The sequence below is a fragment of the Procambarus clarkii genome, chromosome 13 (genome assembly GCF_040958095.1).
Source record: "Procambarus clarkii isolate CNS0578487 chromosome 13, FALCON_Pclarkii_2.0, whole genome shotgun sequence".
Taxonomy (NCBI): domain Eukaryota; kingdom Metazoa; phylum Arthropoda; class Malacostraca; order Decapoda; family Cambaridae; genus Procambarus; species Procambarus clarkii.
The window spans coordinates 17488808-17500888 of NC_091162.1; the positions used below are offsets into that span (position 1 = coordinate 17488808).

General features: G+C 47.9%; 1 protein-coding gene across 6 annotated transcripts in view; it reads right to left on the minus strand.

Moving 5' to 3' along the window:
* Positions 1-12081, minus strand: part of LOC123750357 (nucleoside diphosphate kinase homolog 5) — a 49425-nt gene that overhangs the window by 2680 nt on the left and 34664 nt on the right. For all 6 annotated transcript variants that reach the window (XR_011228379.1, XR_011228378.1, XR_011228381.1 and 3 more), the window contains exons 2-6: positions 8247-9204; positions 7563-7689; positions 5510-5695; positions 1982-2079; positions 1-81 (exon numbers count right to left, since the gene is read on the minus strand). The exon at positions 1-81 is cut by the window's left edge. Coding sequence is in view for 2 of the 6 variants with exons in the window: in XM_069323742.1 (XP_069179843.1) it covers positions 1-81; positions 1982-2079; positions 5510-5695; positions 7563-7689; positions 8247-8354 (600 nt within the window). In the remaining 4 variants the exon portion in view is untranslated. The remainder of the gene's footprint in view (positions 82-1981; positions 2080-5509; positions 5696-7562; positions 7690-8246; positions 9205-12081) is intronic.

The following is a 12081-nucleotide window of genomic DNA, read 5'->3' on the forward strand; positions in this document are numbered from 1 at the left end:
TCAGTTGTCTGCCTGCGGCTTGTTGGGGTTGTTGACTAACAGCCAGTCCGCCAACCACACAATTGGGTCCTCTGGGCGTACCTGTCAAACGAGAAGAAAATTGACAGTAGCGTATAAACTGTCTCTGTTGGCACAGTGGTCTACGTCCTCGACTCGCGATTAAGGATCCCGAGCTCGATCCCCGGGGGAGAATTTGAAATAGTTGGATACATTTTCCCCCTTCACCTGATGCGTCTGTTCACTTAGCAGTAAATAGGTAACCGGAGAGTTGAGCATCGTGGAGAAAGGTCGAGGACGGGTGTATTAACCCTGTACTGCGAGGTGAACAGAGGCATCAGAGGGGAACGAAAGGTTCCCGGAGAGTTTCTATCCTCGTCAAATAGATTCAAGGAGGACGAAGACCACTGTGCTACAAACAGTTGACGATCAACTGAAGCCGATGAGAAAACCGTTTGGTTACGGGCCGATAGTCATAACAAAAATAGATAGAAAGTTGATGTCAAATTAGACTTGATAGATGGTAATTGATAACAAGTGATACAAATTGATGACTTGAAGTTGATATACATGAACTGATCGTATCTCCTGATGGATTGAAGTCAGGCAACGTTCAGTGAGTGGCCAGTCAGTGCCAGTTCTCTGAGTGGCCAGTCAGGGCCAGTTCTCTGAGTGGCCAGTCAGTGCCAGTTCTCTGAGTGGCCAGTCAGGACCAGTTCTCTGAGTGGCCAGTCAGGACCAGTTCTCTGAGTGGCCAGTTAGGGCCAGTTCTCTGGGTGGCCAGTCAGGGCCAGTTCTCTGAGTGGCCAGTCAGAACCAGTTCTCTGAGTGGCCAGTTAGGGCCAGTTCTCTGGGTGGCCAGTCAGGGCCAGTTCTCTGAGTGGCCAGTCAGAACCAGTTCTCTGAGTGGCCAGCTTAGGGCCAGTTCTCTGAGTGGCCAGTCAGGACCAGTTCTCTGGGTGGCCAGTCAGGACCAGTTCTCTGAGTGGCCAGTTAGGGCCAGTTCTCTGGGTGGCCAGTCAGGACCAGTTCTCTGAGTGGCCAGTCAGGACCAGTTCTCTGGGTGGCCAGTCAGGACCAGTTCTCTGAGTGGCCAGTCAGGACCAGTTCTCTGGGTGGCCAGTCAGGACCAGTTCTCTGAGTGGCCAGTCAGGACCAGTTCTCTGAGTGGCCAGTCAGGACCAGTTCTCTGAGTGGCCAGTCAGGACCAGTTCTCTGAGTGGCCAGTCAGAACCAGTTCTCTGGGTGGCCAGTCAGGGCCAGTTCTCCGAGTGGCCAGTTCTCTGAGTGGCCAGTCAGGACCAGTTCTCTGAGTGGCCAGTCAGGACCAGTTCTCTGAGTGGCCAGTCAGTGCCAGTTCTCTGAGTGGCCAGTCAGTGCCAGTTCTCTGAGTGGCCAGTCAGGACCAGTTCTCTGAGTGGCCAGTCAGGACCAGTTCTCTGAGTGGCCAGTCAGGACCAGTTCTCTGAGTGGCCAGTCAGGACCAGTTCTCTGGGTGGCCAGTCAGTGCCAGTTCTCTGAGTGGCCAGTCAGGGCCAGTTCTCTGGGTGGCCAGTCAGGACCAGTTCTCTGGGTGGCCAGTCAGCGCCAGTTCTCTGAGTGGCCAGTCAGGACCAGTTCTCTGAGTGGCCAGTCAGGACCAGTTCTCTGAGTGGCCAGTCAGAACCAGTTCTCTGGGTGGCCAGTCAGGGCCAGTTCTCTGAGTGGCCAGTCAGGACCAGTTCTCTGAGTGGCCAGTCAGAACCAGTTCTCGGGGTGGCCAGTCAGGGCCAGTTCTCCGAGTGGCCAGTTCTCTGAGTGGCCAGTCAGGACCAGTTCTCTGAGTGGCCAGTCAGGACCAGTTCTCTGAGTGGCCAGTCAGGGCCAGTTCTCCGAGTGGCCAGTTCTCTGAGTGGCCAGTCAAGACCAGTTCTCTGAGTGGCCAGTCAGGACCAGTTCTCTGAGTGGCCAGCTGTGCAAGTGACCAAATATATAGAGTGCTCACCTTGCACAGTTCAGTCAGAGCACGGACCAGGGTCGGGGACACAGCGTGGCTGAGGTACTCCTTGGCGCCCTCCCCTGTCAACACGGGCTCCTGGTTCACTGTAACGAGAGAGAGGTCAGGTTAGGTCACGCTCCAGCCTCACTGCACCGAGAGAGGTCACGCTCCAGCCTCACTGCACCGAGAGAGAGGTCACGCTCCAGGGTCACTGCACCGAGAGAGGTCACGCTCCAGGGTCACTGCACCGAGAGAGGTCACGCTCCAGGGTCACTGCACCGAGAGAGGTCACGCTCCAGGGTCACTGCACCGAGAGAGGTCACGCTCCAGGGTCACTGCACCGAGAGAGGTCACGCTCCAGGGTCACTGCACCGAGAGAGGTCACGCTCCAGGGTCACTGCACCGAGAGAGGTCACGCTCCAGGGTCACTGCACCGAGAGAGGTCACGCTCCAGGGTCACTGCACCGAGAGAGGTCACGCTCCAGGGTCACTGCACCGAGAGAGGTCACGCTCCAGGGTCACTGCACCGAGAGAGAGGTCACGCTCCAGGGTCACTGCACCGAGAGAGGTCACGCTCCAGGGTCACTGCACCGAGAGAGGTCACGCTCCAGGGTCACTGCACCGAGAGAGGTCACGCTCCAGGGTCACTGCACCGAGAGAGGTCACGCTCCAGGGTCACGACTGGTAATGTAAGGTCAATGAAACGATAAAAAAAAAGATTCCATTAGGTCATTCAACAGCGTCTTTGGAGCGACGGAGCAGTGCGGAGCTCCTCACTCTCCACCTTGAAGAGGTCGTCCTTCTAGTACGACAGACTTCAGTTCCCTTAATAAGTCTGAGCTTAACACCTCTGCTCGCCCAGCTCATCTAGGATCTTAATCTCTTGTGCTTTATCCAAAGCTCAGGTGATGTCAGCACTATTAAGAGTACTTAGCTGTCATTTGGTAAATAATTAATTATACTATTGGCTATTTGAGGTGGTATGGTCGTAGAGGTAATTAGGTAACATCAACAGAAATTATGCCACGAATCAAGGGTAGTTAAGGTTGCTGGGAGAGGGGGGGCGGGGCCAGGGTGCTAAGGCTCGACCGTGTGTGTGTGTGTGTGTGTGTGTGTGTGTGTGTGTGTGTGTATGTGTGTGTATGTGTGTGAATGTGTGTGTGTGTGTGTGTGTGTATGTGTGTGTGTGTGTGTGTGTGTGTGTGTGTGTGTGTGTGTGTGTATGTGTGTGTATGTGTGTGTGTGTGTGTATGTGTGTGTGTGTGTGTGTGTGTGTGTGTATGTGTGTGTGTGTGTCTGAGAAAAAGACGTAGAAGATATGATAGAGGAAAGCAGGTGGGGGAGTCAGTGTATTAGACAAGCGGTGTTACGAAAGGCGGGGTTCAAGACCTAAGGGTCGACACGACAGGCACAAATAGGCGAGTACACACACACACGCACACATTATTCATGTATGTAAATATGGACACGTGACACGCCAGGGAGTGCCAGGCAGCGGTGCCACACCTGCCACACCACACGGGGTGCATGACACTAATACACCTCCATACACACATACTTAGCCCCTTGGTGTGTGTGTGTGTGTGTGTGTGTGTGCTCACCTAGTTGTACTCGCCTAGTTGTGTTTGCGGGGGTTGAGCTCTGGCTCTTTGGTCCCGCCTCTCAACCGTCAATCAACAGGTGTACAGATTCCTGAGTCTATTGGGCTCTATCATATCTACACTTGAAACTGTGTATGGAGTCAGCCTCCACCACATCACTGCCTAATGCATTCCATTTGTCAACCACTCTGACACTAAAAAAGTTCCTTCTAACATCTCTGTGGCTGATTTGGGCACTCAGTTTCCACCTGTGTCCCCAAGTGCGTGTGCCCCGTGTGTTAAATAGCCTGTCTTTATCTACCCTTTCAATTCCCTTGAGAATCTTGAATGTGGTGATCATGTCCCCCCTAACTCTTCTGTCTTCCAACGTGTGTGTGTGTGTGTGTGTGTGTGTGTGTGTGTGTGTGTGTGTGTGTGTGTGTGTGTGTGTGTGTGTGTGTGTGTGTGTGTGTACACACCCGTCAAGCAGTACATGAGCGCGAACGTTGTGTAATCTCAAACTTAATTATTTATTCATTTATTCTGCGCCTGGCAACCGAGTTGGTTTGTTTACCCGGCAGTCCCTTCGCCTTTACGGTACGACAACAGCATCATAATATGTTTAAATTCATTCATCCATGTATTCATAAATATATATATACATATACAAAACGTTTACGCCTAACCCGCTAAATTAGATACACAAATACCGTACCAAGATTTTTTTATTAATTCCATTAGAGGTAATGAGAAGTATATTGAAACAGCTCAATGTGTTGGTAAATGATTCATTCCGTACAAGGTCTGATGGATGGCATACCTGGCCTTGTCGGTCAATGTGTTCCTCAGGGCTACACACACACACACACCTGATCCAAGGTCACACACACACACCTGGGCCATGGCAACACACACCTGGCCCACAAACATCCACACACGTGATTCACCAAAGCACCAGAGACTAACATTACCCTAAGTCTAGCACCAGACACATTTAGGAACCTGGGGACTCAGGGATCCACAGCACTGTAATCGACGTACGCGAGACATATTCTGGAGTATGCAGCCCGCGCCTGGAACCCACCTCACCAATAATGCGTATAGGAATGACTCTTAGAAATGTTGGCAGTTATTAAATACTGAGGTGTTATTACACATTGGATCAAGTCATTTTAAGGGCTAACTGAATTAATGATTTTTGATTTACGTAAAATGAGAGAGAGAGCGAGAGAGAGAGAGAGAGAGAGAGAGAGAGAGAGAGAGAGAGAGAGAGAGAGAGAGAGAGAGAGAGGGAGAGAGAGAGGGGGAGAGAGAGAGGGAGACAGAGAGACAGAGAGACAGAGAGACAGAGAGAGAGAGAGAGAGAGAGAGAGAGAGAGAGAGAGAGAGAGAGAGAGAGAGAGAGACAGAGAGAGAGAGAGGGAGAGAGAGAGGGGGAGAGAGAGAGGGAGACAGAGAGACAGAGAGACAGAGAGAGAGAGAGAGAGAGAGAGAGAGAGAGAGAGAGAGAGAGAGAGACAGAGACAGAGAGACAGAGAGACAGAGACAGAGAAAGAGACAGAAAGAGGGAGAGAAAGATAAAAAAAAGAGACAAAGAGAGACAGAGACAAAAAGAGAGAGAGGTCCTCCCATTGATGCCAGGTAAGAAAGGAGGAAGAAGATAAAGAAAAGAGGAAGGGGGGGAAAGGAGATGAAAGCGGGTATGAAACGGGAAAGGGAGAGAGAGAGGAGGGGAGGAGAAGAAGAAGGGACGACTAGGAGAGGGAGAGGGGAGAGGAGAGAACCAGGAAATATGAAGTGTGAGAGAGAAATTGGGAGGGAGTAGAATAAAGAGAGAAGATAGGAGAGATGAGTGAAAGAAGGATATAATCTTTTTCCGTACCCCCCGCCCACCCCCCAATTGCCACCCCCTCCCTGACCCCCCTCCCTGCCACCCCCCCCCCCCCATACTCACAATCAGGAAAGAAGAACCTGATCTCCCTCTGCGCCGAGGAGGAGGAGTCTGAGCCGTGGGCTGCGTTGTGGGAGTCGTCATTGAGGTCCCCGAACCTGGCCCTGATGCTGTCAGGGGCCTCGTGGCGGGCCCTGGAGACCTGTGTGGGGCCCAGGACCCTCCGCCAGTGGGTCACGGCATCATCTCCTGCCACAACCAACAACAGGAACAACTGTTAGTTCCAAGCATTAAAAATAACATTTAAAAAAAAAACGTGAATTAAAACTGAGGCTAAAATTCAATTTTTTATGCACCCCATACCCGTGATGTGGGTTTGGGGGGGGGGGGGAGGGTGGTAGAGGCACGTAATGGGTTCAGGAACTGAACCCCATAGTTCGTTTAGGTAAGCAAGTGGGAATCTTGTTGTAGCTAGTTACACAATTATTAATGTTATATATATATATATACATGTATAAATATATACAATCATTTACACAAATACATATAGATATCAATATTTTTTTTTTATATCACAAGTAATCAACAAGAGGCTCACAACAGTCACTATACAAGGCACTTTACATCTATGGTGAGTCACACAGTTACTAGTCTTGCTCCACACCCACCCAACTGGGCGGCAGCTTTACAGTCATGTGCTCCACACCCACCCAACTGGGCGGCAGCTTTACAGTCATGTGCTCCACACCCACCCAACTGGGCGGCAGCTTTACAGTCATGTGCTCCACACCCACCCAACTGGGCGGCAGCTTTACAGTCATGTGCTCCACACCCACCCAACTGGGCGGCAGCTTTACAGTCATGTTACAGGCTGCACCTACAGTCAGCAAATTTTGGATACTTCACTAAGATTCCTGGGCAGCACATCATTATGAATGAAGTACTTACACATTTCTTGGACACAATTGATGGTGTTATCTCTGAATTCCGCGATTTTGTTCACATTCCAGTATATAATGACACACAGTATGCGAATAGTTCTGCTGACAGAGTTTACATTTAGTAAAATCTACATCAGCAGATGTTACAAACTCCCATAGGTACTTGTAGCCGAGCCTAAGCCTAGCAGTGGTAACATCTAGAAGTCTGCTGACCTTATTGGGTGACCCATAGACGTGCGGGTCTTCCTGCATAATAGAATGATGATAGATGGAGCAACTGGTGTGAATTTCAATTTGCCTCAAGTCCATAAGATTTTGTTGATGTTCCTGGAATATTCCCGTAAGGCAGTCCAAGATGGTAATCAATTCCCTCTTTATGAGCAAAAGTTTTAGCTGACTCATCAAACTGAGCCTCCGTCCTCTTGAAAGCCAACGAGAAACTATTATTTTTGTTAATATTTCACTCTGCTATTCTCCTCCAACTGACCAACCACCCACATGCCAATAGGTAACTATCATATTATTTTTGAGAGAGAGGGGAGAGAGAGAGAGAGAGAGAGAGAGAGAGAGAGAGAGAGAGAGAGAGAGAGAGAGAGAGAGAGAGAGAGAGAGAGAGAGAGATAGAGAGAGAGAGAGAGAGACAGAGAGAGTGACAGAGAGAGACAGAAACCAGAAAGACAAGAGACAGACAGAGAATAAGACAGAGGAGGGTCTGTAGAGCGACCAAACCGAATAGGACAGAGACAGGATGCCAGACAGAAAAATACAGACAGACCACAATAGAGACATGGACACAAGGAATAGGAGAGGGATGGTTGAACAGAGGGGAAGGATGGAGGGAGACGTCAGTTGCAAGGGAGAAGAGAGAGGACATAAGGAAAGATATATGATAAGAGGAGACTGGGAGAGAGAGAGAGAGAGAGAGAGAGAGAGAGAGAGAGAGAGAGAGAGAGAGAGAGAGAGAGAGAGAGGGCGGGAGGGTGTTTAGGGAAGGGGGGAAAAGAGAGACCCGGACGCAGCCGGATACCCCCCCTCCCTTTACAAAAAGTTCATCTTATAGTATACATATATAGTTATTTTCAGTTTTGAAAGACCCCCATGAAGCCTATACCTATACAGTGTGACCTCGCTGACCAAGGTGTGACCTGACCCACCATCTGATCTTTGACCCCTACCTGCCAGAATTAACGCGAGGACCTCTCCTGAGGTCATGTACTCAACCAGGCCGTTAAAGAAGGACTTGCCCCGGTGCTCAGCGTAGAACTCCTCGGCCTCTGACCTCGTTAGTCGAACTCGCCGCCTCTGAAAGAGAGGTCAGGTCAACAAGGGTCACAGGGGGGGGGGCGGAGGTATAATCACAGGGGGCCAGGTGATTATACCTCCCGTCCCTTATATATAAGAGATAATAGGCCCTAGTAGCCAATATATATAAATATATATAATACCCAAAGTATTTTCAAGCTTAAACATTAGATATATCAATTTTTTGGTATATTTTACACGTAATATTAAAAAAAAATCATATACTTTATTTTCCAAACTTTAAGTATAAAACTGAGAATATTTAAGATATCACAGAAAACGTTCAAAATATTTATTTATTGTATCGACAACGACAAATTCAATTATGATTATTTCCTCAACATTTACAATAGCAGATTTCGTGTGCCCAAAATGCCATTTTGGGCACACGAAATGGAGCAGATAGTGAAGCCTGGAGCAGGAGCAGAATAAATAGTGAAGCCTGGTTCATAAGGTTCAGTTAACGGACTGTGAAATCAAGGGCCAAACAAGCACACAAGTAAGTAACAGGCAAAAAGAAACAAGCAACAAAAAACAAACAAACAATCAAGTCTTACGTCCACCACGGTGAAGCCTTCTTCTAAAATAATCTTCTCGATATCCGGCGACTCATCGATAGCATCCGGTTTAATTAAGGCCAATGTCCGCTGCATCTTATCTGACATTGTTCGGCTTCTTGAGATATAACTTATCCGGATTTTTCCGATTGTCTGGACGCGTTCTGTTTACGCCTATGTCTCGATTATCCGGACAGTTTGTTTACCAAGACTTATCGGTTAATGCGAACAATCTGATCAACCGGATTCGTCTTTTATTCAGATGTCTTTTTTTTAATCCGGATTCCTGTTTTATTTCATTCAAATTCTGCCATTAAACATCACTCCACTCATGTCAATGAACTGAAAATATTTTAAGTTCGATTGTCTACCTTATTCAGTTATCCGGAACTCTCGTTCATCCGAATTCCGGCTCTTCTCTCATCCACATTCCGCAAATTAAAAATCAGAACAGCAGCCTATCTCTATCATTTCTATTCTTGCACAAAATTGTAATTTAAAACTTTATAAATCTTTTTTTTTTTAATCCGCACTTCCCTTTAGATCGAAGTTAAAACTTATCCGGAAATTTTTCGCTATATTATCACGTATCCGGCATGTTCCAATTATGCAATCTTCCGTTATCCGTATTTATTTCGATTATGAAGACCAGTTATCCGAACATGTTTCGTTTGCATAATCTTCAGTCATCCGGACTGTTCAGTTAACCAATATATAGTCACATAATTGTAGGCGACACATAGTAATTGTTCACTTATACGGACATGCCAAGTGGCTCCGGTGTGGGTGCTTCTGATCTTTGAATATTATTGTTCCGGATTAATCATCCTACTGTGGATTAATCTTGCCCTGGATTACTCTTGCCCTGGATTACTCTTGCCCTGGATTACTCTTGCCCTGGATTACTCTTGCCCTGGATTACTCTTCCTCTGGATTACTCACTATTTTCCAATTTTTCCTGTTAAAGAAATATTAAGAACAGTTAAAAGTAATCTTCAGTCCTGTCTACACTGAATAAAATCAAAGATTCTCTCTCTCTCACACACACACACACAGACACACACACACACACACACACACAGACACACACACACACACACACAGACACACACACACACACACACAGACACACACACACACACACACACACACACACACACACACACACACACACACACACACACACACACAGACACACACACACACACACACATGAGTAGTTAACAGGTGGAATGCATTAGGCAGTGATGTGGTGGAGGCTGACTCCATACACAGTTTCAAGTGTAGATATGATAGAGCCCAGTAGGCTCAGGAACGTGGACACCTGTTGATTGACGGTTGAGAGGCGGGACCAAAGAGCCAAAGCTCAACCCCCGCAAGCACAAATAGGTGAGTACTAATGGGCCTGACGGCTGAGTGGACAGCGCTTTGGTGTCGTAGTCTCAAGGGGAAACAAATGGGCAGAGTTTCTTTCACCCTTGGTGCCACTGTTCACCTAGCAGTAAATAGGTACCTGGGAGTTAGACAGCTGGCTGGCTGTTTCATGAGGGTGTGTATTCACCTAGTTGTATTCACCTAGTTGTGCTTGCGGGGGTTGAGCTCTGCTCTTTCGGCCCGCCTCTCAACTGTCAATCAACTGTTTCTACTACTACTATTTTCTTTCCACACCCCACACACACACCCCAGGAAGCAGCCCGTGAGAGCTGACTAACTCCCTATTTACTGCTAGGTAACAGGGGCATAGGGTGAAAGAAACTCTGCCCATCGTTTCTCGCCGGCGCCCGGGATCGAGCCAGGGACCACAGGATCACGTGTCCAGCGTGCTGTCCACTCGGCCGGCCGGCTCCCTGTGTGTGTGTATGTGTGTGTGTGAAAAAAATAGTAGTTATAGTTGATTGACAGTTGAGGAACAGGTGAATAGACAAACACACACACACAAAAGTGTGTGAGGAACTCAATAAGAAATTCCAGGAGGTCTTTACAGTAGAGCAAGAAGTTCGAGATAGGAAAGGGAATAGGTAACCAGGCACCAGTAGAGGAGTTTATGATTACCAGTGGGCAGGTAAGGTAGCGTTAGCTAGAGTTGGATGTGGCAAAGGCTATAGGACCGGATAGAATCTTCCCATGGATACTAAAGGAAGGAGCCGAAGCACTGTGCCTGCCACTCTCCATGGTATATAACAAATCACTGGTAACTGATGAACTACCAAAAATTTGGAAGACGGCTAATATAATCCCAGTGTACAAGAAGGGAGATAGACAGGAGGCAGTGAACTACAGGCCAGTGTCCCTAACTTGCATACCATGCAAGCTGATGGAGAAGATTGTGCGAAGAAAGTGAAACATCTGGAGAGAAAGAAATTTGTAACACAGCATCAACATGGGTTCAGGGATGGCAAGTCCTGCCTCACAGGATTAATTGACTACTACGACCAGGCAACAAAAATCAGGCAAGAAAGAGAGGGGTGGGCAGACTGCATATTTTTGGATTGCCAGAAAGCCTTTGACACAGTACCACACAAAAAACTAGTGCACAAGTTGGAGATGCAATCAGGAGTGAAAGAGAAGGTAACCCATTGGATAAGGGAGTACCTAATGTCCTAACCTGGGGGGGGGGGGAATTATGAAACTTAAACCTCCAAAGAGAGCTCTGGGTGCTGCACCAGACTGTTACTTGCCGTACAGGTGGACAACGTCCCCCAACCACTCTCTGTCGGAACAGACAACCGACCCCCGGCAGCCACACTCCCGCTACCACCGGTCCACCAACAATGAACTCTGCAGTGCTTGGAAGTTTTCTTGGTTGATCACCCTGTACGCCTCTTGATCTTGGAGAGGGGTTCAGCGTCACATATCTAGGAGTGCGGCTCCAACACTGGCCTCGTTGTCCTGTGCACACACCCTACTTGAGCCGCCGTGACTCTCCACTCTCTCCTTGTTTGGAATGATCTCCTCAATCCCCCTTTTTGTAAATTAGTATTTTCTGTCACCCTGTCTGCTGCTGTGATCCTCTCTCTCTCTCTCTCTCTCTCTCTCTTCTGCTTTCTGGGAAGCCTCACCAGAACAAGAGCAAAAGTCGGTTAACAATATACATTTAATAAGCGAAAGAACATATACAGTACACAAAATAAAAAGAATAAAACATTAGCATACAACACTAAGCTACTAAAACCTGGTAACAATCCAATATCCTATGCTGGCTTCACCAACCGTCCATCTCAAGTGGCTGCTCCACTCTTGGCTCGCCACTTACTACTCCTTCACCAAGTGGGGGTTACATCTCGTCGTAATAATATTGTACAATCAGCCCTAAAATATATACAAAATTCAGCCTATGACTAACACTAGAAACATCTACATAAATATTCCCAACACAAACAGAAATCAATGTCTCACCTTCCACTGCGCCTTACACGCCAATAAGCATTCAAGCACTCCCCTTATACATCATGTATAACCACCATGAACCTCTGTTCTGCCCCTTAGAGGCTCACTACCATGTATACCTCTTGGTTCTCCACAGTAGTCAACAAAGTTCTTCTGCAGTCCTCCTAAACTGCTACACAATGAGTTTTCTCATCAAACACCAGTGATGCTTCACCACTGATCCCACAGACACGTGAAAGTCTTCTTCACTGCTCCTTCACACAGCTTGAGGTCCACTCCTCACTATGGGGGTTCTGCTCTACCACAGAGTTCAGCCTTCACTTCTTCAGCATCGACGTTCCTTCCATTAACTTCTTCCCTGGTCTCGAAGTTCTTCCATGAACTCCTTCCCCAAAACAAGCCACAGAATTTATCTGATGCGGGGCGTTCAGTTCCCGATCCTCGACAA